Source organism: Bombus huntii, chromosome 7 (genome assembly GCF_024542735.1).
Source record: "Bombus huntii isolate Logan2020A chromosome 7, iyBomHunt1.1, whole genome shotgun sequence".
In the NCBI taxonomy this organism is placed as follows: Eukaryota; Metazoa; Arthropoda; class Insecta; order Hymenoptera; family Apidae; genus Bombus; species Bombus huntii.
The window spans coordinates 13070949-13086524 of NC_066244.1; the positions used below are offsets into that span (position 1 = coordinate 13070949).

At 33.3% G+C, this 15576-nt stretch overlaps 2 protein-coding genes across 14 annotated transcripts in view; one reads left to right on the forward strand and one right to left on the reverse strand.

Moving 5' to 3' along the window:
- Positions 1 to 250: 250 nt before the first annotated feature.
- LOC126867342 (peroxisomal membrane protein 11C) lies at positions 251 to 2249 on the reverse strand. Its single transcript, XM_050621762.1, has 5 exons — positions 1949 to 2249; positions 1546 to 1812; positions 1221 to 1399; positions 1082 to 1150; positions 251 to 971 (listed from the first exon to the last, which is right to left on the reverse strand). Exons 2-5 carry the CDS (start codon positions 1774 to 1776, stop codon positions 755 to 757), a joined length of 696 nt encoding a protein of 231 aa, XP_050477719.1. The 5' UTR covers positions 1777 to 1812; positions 1949 to 2249; the 3' UTR covers positions 251 to 754.
- A 905-nt stretch (positions 2250 to 3154) lies between these two features.
- Positions 3155 to 15576, forward strand: part of LOC126867276 (protein lap4) — a 53242-nt gene continuing 40820 nt past the window's right edge. For 9 of the 13 annotated variants that reach the window (XR_007690202.1, XR_007690204.1, XR_007690203.1 and 6 more), the window contains exons 1-2: positions 3155 to 3603; positions 3970 to 4087. Coding sequence is in view for 9 of the 13 variants with exons in the window: in XM_050621544.1 (XP_050477501.1) it covers positions 3442 to 3603; positions 3970 to 4087 (280 nt within the window). In the remaining 4 variants the exon portion in view is untranslated. The remainder of the gene's footprint in view (positions 3604 to 3969; positions 4088 to 15576) is intronic. The other 4 variants (XM_050621549.1, XM_050621552.1, XM_050621546.1 and 1 more) reach the window with 1 other exon arrangement.

The window sequence follows — 15576 nt, forward strand, 5'->3', positions numbered from 1 at the left end:
TTTAAAGATGCTCTTTTATCGGAAATATTATCTTATTTACAAACTTTTAATAAGTCGTGCCTTTTAATATAATCTCCATAGATTTTATTCTAACGTGGAAAACACAAATTATTTTTAAATCATTGATAACCACGCGATACAGGGTGATCTATTATTAAAGAAACAAGACTGCTACTGGTACGCATAATGTCAAGTTTTCTTAACACTTTTAAGAGATTTAACCACTCGCGAGGCAATGATTACATCGTGCTCTAGGTAGCAAAATATTTTTATTTATGTTCATACAGAAAGTGCCTCCTATTCTTTCACTTTTATTGATAATAGAACCTATATCTATAATTTACAAATACATTCGAATAACATGTAAAAGCGATTCGATCAATAGTAAACATATATAAATACTAATTAGCTTAAAATCAAGTAAGCTTTATCCGAAATATCAATAATTTATATTGCTTTAGCTTTTTTCCTACTGCATATATCCTTGTTAAAACATACCTTGTAACACAAAATTGATATATTAAAAACAATAAATTGTTCTTTATTATGTTAACAATATTGTATTGTTTCATAATATATAAAATTGTGCTTTATAATACATAAAGATTAAACAATTAAGATTTATTTTCTTTTAATTATGATTCATTTGACATTTATTACACATTTCTTATATAAATTGATTAACAGAAATAAAAAAATATATTCATACTGATAATTGTAACAATTTTTGCCACCTTATTCTTAACTGTAGATATTATGAACTTTTGTGTTTGGCTTGTTTACTTAAAGCTTGATACAAACCAATCAAGGAAGACAATGTTCCAAGTGCCCCAACTTGCCAAGTTTTCAACTGTCCTCCCCAGAATGTGCCAGATGGCAGATAACTAACTGCATAACTTATATCTAAGACTAATCTTATGCAAGTTAGTAATTCATTCCACCTCTGTCTGCTTACCGTCTTCAAGGCAATTCTGTTCAAAAATAAATATTATATATATAAAATAAAAATAAATAATTGATATTATAACATCATATTAATCATATCAGTATAAAAATGTTTGTATAGTGTTCCTAAATTTACCTTGTATTGCAGTTAGTTTTACTAAGATGCGTCTTATAATTGCTAAACTGTTTTAATTTTCGCAGAGATCTATAAAAAGATATACATATAATCAAAGCGTTTAAGTACAATATTTAATTATATCTTCTGTATAACATACTTTAATAATGACAGTTGCAGAGAAATTATCCAGAACCATGTTGAAGCATTATTCCATGCTTCAGTATCAATTTTAATCAATTTATGTTTGCCAGCCCAAAAAGTGTGTTCTACTGGGCCAAACATAATATCCACCAAAATCTGCATTAATTCCACACATCTGATCAACCGATCTGGCTCCTATTAGATGACATATGAAATTTATATGCCTGTAGAAGAATAGTATACATTTGTACATTACATTAATATATAGAAAATGAAACACAATTTGCAGAAATTATTTTCTTTTACATTGTAAGTATATTTTACTTCATTAATATATATACCTCTTTTCCCCATCCATATTTCATTGCATAATGAATGGTTGGTATGTCATCTAATAATCTTAAAATCATTCTGCATTCACTCATTTGACTGCTAAATATTTTTAATTTCTTTTCTGTTTCATTTGAAGATGTGCCCAACGTAGCAAATTTTGCCATATAAGACAATGTTCTCAAAAATTTATCTCTACCTTGATGTGTTTCCAGATATTCTGATATTAATGCAATAGTCATATTGGAATGAATATGTTTGAAAATATAGATCTGACACTGTAATAAAAAAAATGTGAGATAATATAATAATTTTATTAAGAATAATAACTTTTTATGGATCTGATTATTATATAGTCGAAGCAATAGTAATATCTATAATTTGTAAGGTCAAGTGTAAAAAATGGCAACTCACCGAATATGTAATGCAAATAAGTTCTTAGCTTTACCAGCCTATACATATGTGTCCTACTTATTATCAATAAATAACATATGTCACATGAAGGAGTATGCAAAGTGAGTTAAGCTGTGGAAAGAACTAGTTTTTTCATACATTTCATAGAAGATTTCCGAATTATTTATATGCATTTACATTTTATTTTGTTATGAAATTTGTAATTAAAAATAATTTTAACATAAACAAGTTTGAAGTGCGACTTTTCATCCCTTCTTACTTGACAATGCACTCTTGCGGTTGTGTCACAAAAATTGAAATGAAAAGGTAGTTGGTAAGAAAGAAACTGTGTCATCTATCGGTAAAAATCAAAATATTCGTAAATATTGAGAAATTGACATATATAGAATTATTAAATAATATTCGTGGTATAATTATTCTTTCAAGAGAACACGATTTCGATTATTTATAAAAGATTAGTCTTATACAAATAAATATCAGAATTCTTCGGCTTCAATACTGATTTCAGCTTAATCATTTCTAATAAATTATATTTTGCTGAATATTTATTGAAATGTATTTCCAGTATTTTAGACTACTAAATTAATTAGCAGCATAAATAAAATACATTATGTTATATCAGATTGTATTATGCAAGTTAAACATAACTTGTAAAGGCCGCATAACGACATTTTTCAAAACAACTAGTCCCTACTAGAATAAAAGATATTCCATAATTTCCAACATACAAATATTTTTAATTTATCGTCTAAGTATCATAATTAAAACTTAGTTAAAGTACCTTCTCGATTATAAGTACATATTTCATATCTATACTCCGTTTAAGTCAAGTTAAGAGAGGTAAATATACCCGGTCACGTGATTCTCCATTGTCCTACTAGCCACTAATTACTGGTGAATTATAATTTAAATTGATTTTTTAAACTTGACACATTTAATTAAACAGTAGCAGAAATAACCTAGTTCTAGATACATTCAGTATTATTAGTTAAAGAGTTAATGTTCAAAATGGGAGCTTTCTATTTAATAATTCTATCAAAATTAGAATCACGAATCCTCAACAATTTTCCCTATCCGGATTCCCTATCCGATCACGGATTCCGTGATCAGAGCGTATAGTTATAACTGAACATTCTATTTAAGATTTCCCATCTATATGTGCAGTAAGTTTATGGCGAACAGGGTGTAGTGGGGGAACTGTCTTCTCAAAGCGTCGTATTCGCTCATTGTTGTGTGTCGCTTTAGAGCAACGTGATCAGTGGTTTGGAGACGTGATGACGTCAGACTTCGAGGCACAAGCCGAGAGCGCGTTTAAAGCCGAGTAGGGCGTGAAAGTGTGTGTCGGTGCCGCTCGTTTTCCTTCTAGTTTCTTTTAATCTAATCCCCGTTCGACGAATAATGTGCAAATAGCATCGTGTGCCGCCGTGAACCAACGTGGGACAATTATGTTCGGTGTTCTTTTAACGTGATTAATAGTGAAAAAAAGGAATACCATGTTCCGCTGCATACCGATTTTTAAAGGGTGTAACAGGCAGGTGGAATACATTGACAAGCGTCATTGCTCTCTGCCGTGCGTCCCCGATGATATTTTACGATATTCGAGAAGCTTGGAAGAGCTCCTGCTGGACGCGAATCACATTCGTGATCTACCTAAGGTAGACAAATACCGCTACATGCCAACTTTTCTGTCTTATAACCCGTATCTCTTTTTCTTTCTATGCGTTTCTCCCCTCTCTTACTTCTCTCGCTCTATCTTTTTCTCATTGTATCTCTTTTCCTCTTGCTATTGTGCCCATGACGTATCATACCATCGGCTGTAATGTAACGGCGAAGAATGTGTACGGCATAGCTAATACTTTTTTTATTTTATTATATTAGCAACCAGAATACAATTCTTTGAGTTAATTTACTGGGTTGGGTGCTGTCTAAAGCACTACTTATGGCGTAAAGGGTAGCTTTTATTGTCATTGTTGTTATTTTCTTATCAAATACGCTTATTATTGTGTCTTTCCTCGTTCCAGAATTTTTTTCGGCTGCAGAAGCTACGAAAGCTAGGCTTGAGTGACAATGAAATTCACCGCTTACCACCAGATATCCAGAACTTCGAAAATCTCGTGGAGTTGGATGTATCCAGGAACGGTGAGTGCACGTTTTTCTTTTTTCTTCTTCTTTGAGTTTAGTCATTTGCGGTTTTGTGGCGGTGTGGCGTCCACGACGATAGGAAAGGGTCGATCCCCGGTTTCAACGTTTCGTTAGGAATGAAACATTTTCCTGGACTGTTTTTATCTTCGTCTTTCCGGTTATTTTTCTTTTCGTACACGGTTGGTGAGCAAAGCACTGCTTGTACATGGCTTCTAACGAAGCACGTGTACATGGTTCAGACACGATTGTCAATGAGAAAGTTGAGTGTAATAACGTGCGTACAAAGGCGTCGAATAAAGAAAAGTAGAGTTAAACGAGACGGACCGTTAATGGAACCTCATGTTCGAGGTAGATAAACTGCGAAACAGTGCCCCAGTGTTAAATATTAACCCTCGAATAGCATACTATGGACGGGGTGAGTCATTTCTGACTTGTGTCTAAAATTCAATTTCTTAATGTAACTTTATTATTACATATAAATAGGAAGTAAGAAATTGTGGTTATAAATTTTATTTAAAAAATATATATATTTATCGCCAATATTGCATCTTTATTCCCAATTTTGAAAATTAAAGAATTACGAATAACTGTAAGTATTACAAAATTGTATAGACGCTATATTTAGACGAAAAATTTATATAATTTATTAAATCTTATTGTTAACGCATCTTTCCTTTCTGAAACATTACACTGCACTGCGTGGAATACTAAAAGTGCATTCTTTTGTTTGGTTTATTCAATCGTAGCTGGTACTAATACTTTATGGGCAAGTTACCGCTATCATTGTATTTTTTTTTACATTATACTGCCGGTTAGAGTGGCGTAAGCAATACACCGACTATGATGATCTAACAGATTGACTGTTACTTTCTGTGATACAAAAAAATAAATTTTGAACGTTATGGTTATAACCGTATATAGTGCAAAGTTACTATAATTTGTATTTTATTCTAATACAATTCATTAACAATTAAAATATATATCATAAAAAGTAAGATTTCTATAAGGAATATCGATTCTATAGTCGATATCAGATGTTTCTCGATCATACTTTCGATATGTCGATCGTTGATTTGATCGAGAACGGCGATTATTGCATTTTTTTCGAGGGTTTAATTAATAAATTTAAATATTAGTCAATTTTTAAGTTTGAGTAAAATAAAATCACTGATATACATAATTTTCTGCTTTATTTTTCTAGTAAATAAATAGAGATACTATGAGTTGTCTAGTAACTTCACATACAATTATACTAAAAGAACTCTTTCTTTCTACTGTTTTATAAACTTATAAATGTATAAATTGGGAAAGGTAAACAAAAATTAAATATTCTAAAGTTCGTTTATACTTCCGTAACATATTTATAATTTCATGAGGTCGCTCACACTGTCATTTTAGGCCTAACTATCGATCGATCGAACGTTTCGATTCAAGGATCGATTCAGGAAGATGAAGACACACATTCTTATAGTAAACGGCGCCTCGTTTACTTTCTAACGACGATGCAGCGGCTCGTAACTCGAAAGGCACGTTGAAACGCGTTTTTTAGTCCCGCCTCGAAGTTGTTTCCCAAGAGGGAAGCCTTTCCTTTCTCGCTGTTCGCTGGATTTACTTACCGTTCCACTTCAGCGTTTTTATGTTTACCTTATGCTCGTCCCTCGCCACCCGCGTATATACACACTACACACGGAAACTTCGTTACTTCACATGCAGCACGACGTGACGGCCAAAGAAGGAATGCACCGTGTAGAGCAGCGATTTTCAACCAGTGTGCCGCGAGAGGTCCACAGGTGCGCCGCGAGAATTTTTAAAAGCACGTAATACCTAGTTATTTGGTTACTGATTTCTTTTCCCCTAGATTATCAAATAAAAAATACAGCAGCAAAAAAAAAAAGAAATAAAGAAAAGGGAAAAAGAAACTAACACCCCGGTGTCAGTGTTCCGTCTTGAACCAAATATAATATATTTTCGGGTGTGCCGTAGAATTTTAGTAATTACAGCGGTTACAAAAAATATTTGTACATATCCTCATTTTTCAATGAAGCGATCTTTTACTAGATTCTACATTTCATTATGGTAGTATCAAATTTTTTTAATCATATGAAAATATTTACTCTTGAACGATATGCAATTTATTTTAGTTGGATCTAATTAACTAGTATATAAATCATAATAGATAAGTGCAGTGGGATACAAATACTTCTTGTGGTCACTGTAGTTTATGTGTACCATAAGATAAAAAAGGTTGAAAATTGCTGTTATACAGTCGTGGAGACTTTTTCCCTTCTTTTTCACCGGTCCCTTTTTCTTCTACTACTATCTCCCTGGAATGTTTTCTGCCGCTAAATACTCAGTAACATTCGTACCTTAGTTTGCGCTTCACTGGACATCTCTCTCTTGAATGTGAAACGACGCTCTTGTCAACGTTTCGCGGCTATTCCCTTGCGTTCCTCAGGACTCGAGTTTAAGAACAATATTGATTTGAAGTTTTATATTTAATTCTTGATATTTTAAATATTTTATAACTGGAATTTTGGTCTGTATATAGATATTTAAAGATATATCCTACCTATTTCCAATAATTTATTTGTTCATATCTTCTAGGTGTTGAGTACGTAGTGGCGTCATTTTTAAATTTTCGAAATGGCGTACAGTGCGGCATTTGTATGAGGATTCGGGACAAAAATCAAAATTCAGTGGTCACGTTTGCACGTTCACAGGCAACGTTCTCACGTTCGCAGGCCACGTTTGCAAATCAAATACGTATGGTTTGTGGAACAGGTTCCTACATTCGTAGACCACGTTCGCAGGCAATGTTCGCACGTTCGCAGGCGATGTTCGCACGTTCGCAGGCAATGTTCGCACGTTCGCAGGCAATGTTCGCATATTTGTAGGCCACGTTCTCAAGTTTGCTGGCCACGTTGTCACGTGGCATTGTATCGTAAAAGAAATAGTACTTCTGTTGAAAAAAGAATCCCATTTTACAAATTGAGTAAAAAAAATCGAATTCCTAAAGCCATTTATCTCTTTATACTATATTTTCTCTACCTCTGCTTATCACATTCTATAAGTATAATATATTTAACATATTATCAATTCCATTACAATATTATTCACAAGAAACATTAATCTATTTTCGTATCTTATATTTCGTTTTACGATATTATGAGATTTTTTCACGGCCTATCTAGGAAGCTTTTAAATAACATCCATTCAAATGCATATAAGCTATCTAGTTGACAGTATGTTAATTATGATTACGTATACAATGTGTCATAAATACCACGTGAATGAACAATGGACAACAAATGAGCCACTCAGAATTCTGATCAACTTTTCATACACTAAAAAAACAGAGAAAAGTGGTGATGTGTTGCAAACGTAATTTTTTCAAATTTATCTTGCAATTTACAGTTACGCATCTCATCTTACTGTAAATAAACTCATCATTGTGTAGCTCATTTGTCTTTGTATATTATTTAAATATTAGCTATGTACCCGAGTAATGAAATTGATAAATGTATAAAAAGTAAAGTTGATCAATTTGGCTTATTTAGAGGAGTGTAAATATCAAACGACGTTGTGTTGTGTTCTTGACTGTATCGCTAAAGGTACAATGAAAATACGCGCTATAGATAAATTCTCTCGCGTAATTACTACTTCCTGATGCGCGGTCGGCCTCGTTATCAATAGACGTGCCGCTTTTGCATTCTTTCTTACATACATGCGCGCGTGACACATCTCCGACCGAGTAATTAGCTTCGAACCATGGTGCCTGTGGGCGCATGTTTGTTTATTCGTTGTGTAAAATGAAATTTTTCATTCATCATGCCGGAATAACGGGCTTCGATTGCTATTAACGTTTTGTAATTCGTGATTCCATCTTCTACTGCCCAATAACATGATTTTATTTTTGCTGATATTATTTTTGATATACTAAGTGAAAAACTTTATATAAACTTTTCTTTCAAAAATCCATAGTCCATATATTTTATTTATATTTTAGAAAATTGTTCATAGAGATATGTTATAGATTATTCTTTATTATTAGCATTGCCTTACAAGGTTTATAAAAATATAAAATAACTGATATATATGAGAATGTCATAAGATAGATTCATGTCTTCTATGAAAACCTTTGGTAGAATAGCTTAATGGTTAATGGGATAATTCGTTAAAATAAAATAACTCTGCTAATGCGTTCGTGAATTGTTGGACGATTTCTTCCAAGAGCTTTCACTAACGAGCCTCATTAATAAAATCGCTTATGTAATTAATTAAAACTTTAATTTAGCAACAAAATTATCTAGATAATTGTTTAAAGTTTAATCGAAATTGGCTTCATTTTCTTGGTTACCTGACTCATTCTTCCAATATCTTCAATTAAGCGATTCACCGTTACCTAAACGATAGTACGTAATCTGTAAATATTTCAAATATGTACGTACTCTTCAGTATTAGTTCGAACATTCAACATATCTTGTTTCATTAGTTTGTGTTCGTTAATCGCTTCGTATAATAAGTTGGCGCGAAATGGTGGGAACGTTTAACGGTCTAAATCGAGCTAACAGCCTCCATTTTTAGTCGAAACGGTCGAATAATAAATGAAAAAAAAAAAAAAAAAGAAAAAATGAAAAGGAGAAAAAGAAGAAGAAAAAATAGAAAAAAAATTTCGAACAATACCAAAGTGTATAATAAGCGGCGGCATTGTACATGCTGAAAAATGAATTCTTTTGTTCGCAATGAAAGTCGAGAGCTGGAGTTCCAGCGAAGTAAAACGTTCTGCCGGTTTTACACCACGTCGACCTAGCGATTTTCGAAAACGAAATCGCATGCAACTTCGTTGCTCACTCGCCTGTACCTTGTCCTTTCGCCTTCATTCATACGATAAATCGAAACCGTTCCAATTTTTATTCGGTATGGTCAACTGTGAAATTCTCCGTACTTCGCAGTAACAGATCCTTTGTACTATTCTAATTGTGCTATATCGTGATAAATGTAAGCGTGGATGGATCAAAAAAGTTCATTTCGAGTCCATTTTATATAAAATTCAGAAATCAATTTCTCATTCTTTTTTACATGTTGCTAGTGGCTTATATTAAAAAATTTGAAATTTACAAGATAAACACACTAAAAATTTGCACCTACAAGTTTTTATCGATTTTCTTAGTTTTATCGAATTTTTATTGACTTCTTAAAAAAGATCATTGCATACATACGTGATTTTCAAACCAGATAAAAGGGCTTTCCGTAGGTCATCGATTGTTCTCTTTCGCAATAACTGCTAAAATTCTTAGAATTCTTATATTATTATTTACCGATAATTTGCTATTTCATGATCGTACAAATGTAATCATTTAAAAGATACAATTGTACGACCACTGAAGATTGAACGTATGTAGTTACCTTTGAATACAGAGAAGATAGGTAACGCAAACTAGATAAGGGGAAATCGATTACCCAAATTTCGATGGACATGTGGTCATTGGCTCGTGTCACTCGATTGTTTTCGAGTGACCACCATCGTGATACATCGATAACGGGTCACGATTTCATCGATAAGATCTCTTCATCGTTGTCCATCAGCTCAATCAAACAGTCGCTTTAACAGTAGCCTTTAGCAATCTCCACTTCTGATTGATTATGTATCGAACTAAGAGCAATTTCCTCGAATAAGAAAGATTCTATATTGAAGTAAGTACAATATCCTCGGGGAAAGAAAGATCATACATTAAACGAAGAAGAATTTCCTCGAACAAGAATAAGAAAGATTATATACTGACCTAAGAACAGTTTCCTGGAATAAGAAAACTGATCTGTTCTAAAATTACGGATCTTTGAGTAGTTCTTAACTTAGACATCATCTTTCGACTTTGAAACTCGTAACATTAAAGAAACCACTCGAAAAATTTCTCTTCGCCAACAACCTGAACTTCATAATGCTCGGAGACTCTCAAAGTGTTTCTAGCCGCTTGAGAAGCTTCCATCGGGTCACTTTATGGCTTTACTGTAATAAAACCAAAAAATACCAAGGTTTATTTTAATCTATCCAACAGTATATTGATCATTTTTTACGATTTCTTGTCAACTTAATTTGGAAATTGGACAAATTAAAATTAGAATAGATTGGGTAGAAAGTGCGACTATTTGCAAACCTAAAACTTTAATTTTACAAAACCTTAACCATATCGATCGTAACCAATTTCTTACATTTTTAACTTTCATTTCATTTAATTTACATTTCAAACTTTCTCGATGGTGAAATACCACGATATTAGATTTTCGGAAGTAATCGTGTTTGCACTTTGCATCCTCATTTTGCACTTGCACTTTGCGCCAACGTTTCGTAGACATTACAATCCACTTCTTCGGGACAGACTTGAAGCAGTTTCATATATCTACGAAACGTTGGCGCAAAGTGCAAGCGGAAAGCGCAAATGCAACGTGCAAATGAAAAGTGTAAATGCAAAGTGCAAGTGCAAGTGCAAGTGCAAGTGCAAAATGTAAACACGATTGCTTCCGAAAAATCAACATTATGGCTTCGTACATTTTCTTTCCCTTATTTGCCCAACAAAGGATTAAATCACTATTAAAATAGCGGAGAGACCACTCGTCAGAGAAGAATCCATTTAGCGACTTTTATTCGATCATCGATCGATGTTTCCTCTTTAGTTTTACGAGGATAAAGAACAATGAAAGAACCAAGTCTTGTACTAAGGAACATTTCGTTGTTCTCTTCATTTCTCCCGTTCTTCTCGTGATTTTTATCGAACGAATATTACTTCTGTCTTCTCAAGGACGTCATTTTATTGCCAGCCATGACGCGCACAGATGGAAGATCTGTGTCGTCGGTCAATGACACACAATGGCATTCCCTACGAGACCGGAACTAGCGTTCACCAAATATAGAATGTTCGAAGTTGTTGCGTCTTGGATGTGGTATAGTAATTCGATATTAAGGCACATTAATTTCCACGAGTATGATAAACCGGAACTCTCTACCTCGGGGGCGATGCTTCGTGTACTGTTGGACTAAGTGGGTTGATCTTCTATGGGATTAGGCGTTTCCAGGATTGCACCGTGTGCGAATTAACACGAGGAACACCGGTCCTGTTCCCTGGGGAAGAAAAGAGGCTTGATTTAGTATGATTTTAACACCGGGGAAAGAACAGATGACGGCAGTCGAGCTGAAAGAGAAATCATACTTCCTTACCTAAATTCTAGTTTATTTTAAATTAGAGTATTCGAATTTCAACTAAAATTTTTAATAAAACTTGTCTCAAGATTATATTGATAGAAATAGAAAGTAATTTCATCACAATCATTTTTTCTATTAGTTTTATTTTACTATTTATGTTATAATACAAATTGTTATGTACAATAGACTATAATATAACTACAATATAAAATATATTAGAAATTAATATTTTACTGTAAACATTTTTTTTGATAACGTTTATTAGATGTGTTTGGCAGAGGAATTATAAAACGTTATATATCTAATTTTCTTAATCTTTTGAGAGATATTACTACATATTATGTATGTACATACCTAAGAGCACGTAGTTTCTGATTAATTCAAACAGATTCTAGGAAATAAACACGATTGAAGAATAAAAACAATTAAATAATATGTCGATTGCCAAACAAAATACGACGATTTTAAATCATGTTACCAAAGATTTCCTCCGTCATTTATCTCTAAATAGCAAAATTTGTAAGCAAAAGATGCGTTAACAGCTCTAGCCGTGAACTTAATTTTAGAAATACCCTGCGATATACAAATAACTATAAGCAATTTTACGTCACTGGCTGTGAATGTGTTAAAAGGAACTGGAATTTGAAAGTTCCCCTTCTAAAATCTATTCTCTTGCGTTCCATTTTGTTGATCACATTCTTCGTGGAAAAAGGAGGCGGAATGGCACCTGAAAGAATAGGGGTGGATGATGAGATCCGGCTGTCTTTTGGACTGATAAAATCCTCCGGTCTTAAATTCCACCTGGAGCTTGACGATTTTCATTTGTCGAGTTATTTTTTAAAGTATTTGTACTTCGTTGAAATACGCGAGGAATTTAAAGAAACACCGCGTGTGCTTGTTTTATAGAATGTTCAAGTTCCACGGCGTATTGGGGCTTCTGAAATATTGGACACCTGAATGAGCGATAAAGCTGTTTGAGTAGCTGATCCTCCAGTTATTTTGAGCTACGTATAGAGCTATCGATTGTACACAATTCGCTGTAGCCTGGCCGTTCGGCCCCCTTTATTTTATTTCAATATCGTGCCGGCGAATATAAACATTCTTCTAAAACCGTGATATTTTTCGACAAATAACGAAATACCAGAATGTCCGTCGATAATTCACGGATAATGTATCGATCGTCGAAATCCAAAAATGGTAAATCGTTTCTTTGGAGTAAAATTACTTCTTGGTTATATAATACGTTTTTTGCAGCTGAAAGAAGATAAGATCTTACGCGTATACGAATATATAAATGTCGATGATTCGTTTGGAGAATATTATTTCACAGATTTATTTTATAAACAGAGCTCGTTAAACTTATTTGTTATTTTCATCGCTCCATAAAAATTAATTGGACCAAGAAGAGTAGTTCAATAAGAAGGAAAAAATATAAAAAGAAAAAAGAAAGAAAGAAGGAAATTGGGTCACGATGGATGAAATTTATATAAAACTGAGAATATTCCAGCCTGTCTATCTCAAGTAATGTTAAAAGAAATAAAGAAACTTGCTTCCTTCTCGAAGAATTAAACAGAATAAACATAAAGGAAGACACTGAAGATGTTAGCTGTTCCAATTTCTGTGTATTAGTCTTCCATTAGTGATGTAAGATGATAATCATCTTCCTTAAAGTCTTTCATATCTTATACACATGTAAATACCGCTGGTTATCGAGTTCATTGGAGTACTCCCACGTGAACAGGCTGGTCAGACTGGCTTTTTCGTGACGAAGCACGCTGGATTCTTCGAAAAATTATTTCCTGTTTCGTCTATCCTCTCGAGGGAACGTAACCACGAGAGAATCATGGACGTGCGACGACTCATCACGGCATCGGTTATTTCCTGGTTCCAGTTAGTTTATTGTACCGGTACTATGACAGCTCTAATAACACTCACGATGACAATATACCGCAATATGCTTATTAAAAGCGCCTCTCTAAGACAAAGCCTTAGTTATCGAATAATTCCACTAGTTATCGTCATGTTTTATAACTTGTCTCTATAATCCGAATTTTGTTCACTTGTAAGAGAAGAAAATTGTAGCGTGTCGTTAATCGCAGTATTTCTAATTTTACCTTGATTAAAAATTCGATAAGTAAATCGTTCGTTACTGGTTATAATGATATATCAATAATTATAATAAGTGTAGTAGTAGATAAATAAATAAAATTTTCAAAATATAATAATAGTTATATTAATAATTACGTTCTTGTAGTAATAAATAAAACTTCCAGACTACAGACGATTAAGCGCTTATTGATAGTTGACATTCAAACATGTTTCTTGCATCAAAGTTGCAAAACTCGTCAGTTTACGAAAGTATGAAATTATAGGACACGACGGTATGTAAATTTGTCTGAAAACACTATTTAAATGGATTGATTGCCCCTCGTTGATGCAATTACCACGAAATGGAATTTCAGGTTTGAGCCACTTAGCTGATGCTGTAGGTAGTTTGTGAGCGTTGCATCGACAGTGTGTTTATCGATATAAAACCAACTAAAAGAAGGCTTCTTTAATATAACTTCAACGAAATTGCAAATAAAATTAATTCGAATAAAGTTATACGGAAATATGTAGAAAATTTTTAAGGAATTATTATTGGCAGACGGCGAATGTTTATGAGAAATTTAAGGGTGCAAATATGCACAGAATGCACATAATTCGCAAAAGATATAAAAGGTATCTAAAATATAATTATTCGTTGTTATTCCGTTTTCTTCGTTCTGTTCATAAGTATATAAATTTACATAAACATGGGTAGTCTAATTATTGAATTAAATTTTCGCAAATTTAATGGCAAACAGAGCGAGTCTGATAATTTTACATGGCGCAGGTTAATTAAAAATTCCTGTTTGTCTAAGTAGTAGCACGTGCGGATCACCACGTGACGACATGGATGAACAATAAATTTCCTTCGCGTGTGGTGACATTGATGAACGCATACCATCGCGTCCACGAATTGAACAAAAAGATAAAACTATTAATTGCCACGTATATATCTCGCACGTTCTCGCAAATAAAGAAAATATTTTCCCTGGTTCGTATTTCCTCCTCCGGGGAATTTGTTAATTATTTTTCTAAAATTCACTGGTTTCAACGTGTTTACATTATGCACAGGATGTTTCCATAGCTTTAGATCAAACTTTGAGACTGATTTCTATCAACTGCTGCAAAGTTTTCTCTGTAGCGAAATAGCGATTAAGATTTCACTGGAGAAAGGAGATTTTCTTCTTAATCAAAGTAATTTTCGATGTTCAAAGTAAGTACGTAATTAATAGTGATCGTTTGATTAATTTATATCGGAGGAGAAGATTGATTTGCAAAACTAATTGCTTAGTTTGGCTATAAAAATAAGGATAGAAGGAATCTTAAGTATTAGCGTGATTGAATAAGATCTAAAAATAAGATCTAAGAAGTTCCGAGAAGAATGTCTACTTTCATTCCTTTTTATAAATTAATCTGGTAACCCATTCTTCGAAAAGAACTAAAAGAGAAGAAAGAAGATTGGCTAGTCCACTTAGGCTAAAGACTTCGCTACATACATACAGACATTATTATTTAAATTATTTTTTTTGTAGATATTAGATAGAAAATTATTTTACCTATTAGATATCGTAACGAGTACATATATTCTGTGCATTTTTGTATCTTTAAATTTCCCATAAATACATAAAAATCCACAATGAATCCACTTCTATGAATATTTTATTTCACAACGTAATATTAGTTTAAAAGGTGCTATATATTTCATATAAGTTATAAAAACAAAATGTTCTTGATCCATCTAGAAACAGAAATCTTTTTCCATCTGTTGTATGTCCCAAAATTAATTTCTTATGTTACAAATGTACGACGATGATAATTCTTCATTTTTTGAACCTGTATTCTCCGCAGGCAGTAGGGTGTATCGTCTTAAGCGAAGAATCGTGATCCAGCAATTCTGTTACCCGATCTTCATTCGTTATTTAATCGCGAAAATCGCGTGGGTTGCCGTTATAGTCAGTCTATACCATGGAATTAAGCACCCGGAAGAGACGAGCGGACGAACGATTCCGTTGGAAGCTTTGAAAAAAAAAAAACGAGGGATTGAAATGTCACGAACCCTCGAATGCTCTTAGCATTCTTGCTGGATCCGTGCTTCTCTTCTTTCTCTTTCTTTCCTTCTGTTTCTCCATGGACGGGGAAACGTGGAAGTAACCGAGTGGCTTGAAACTGGCACAGCTTAACAAATAGCCCCCAGACTCCT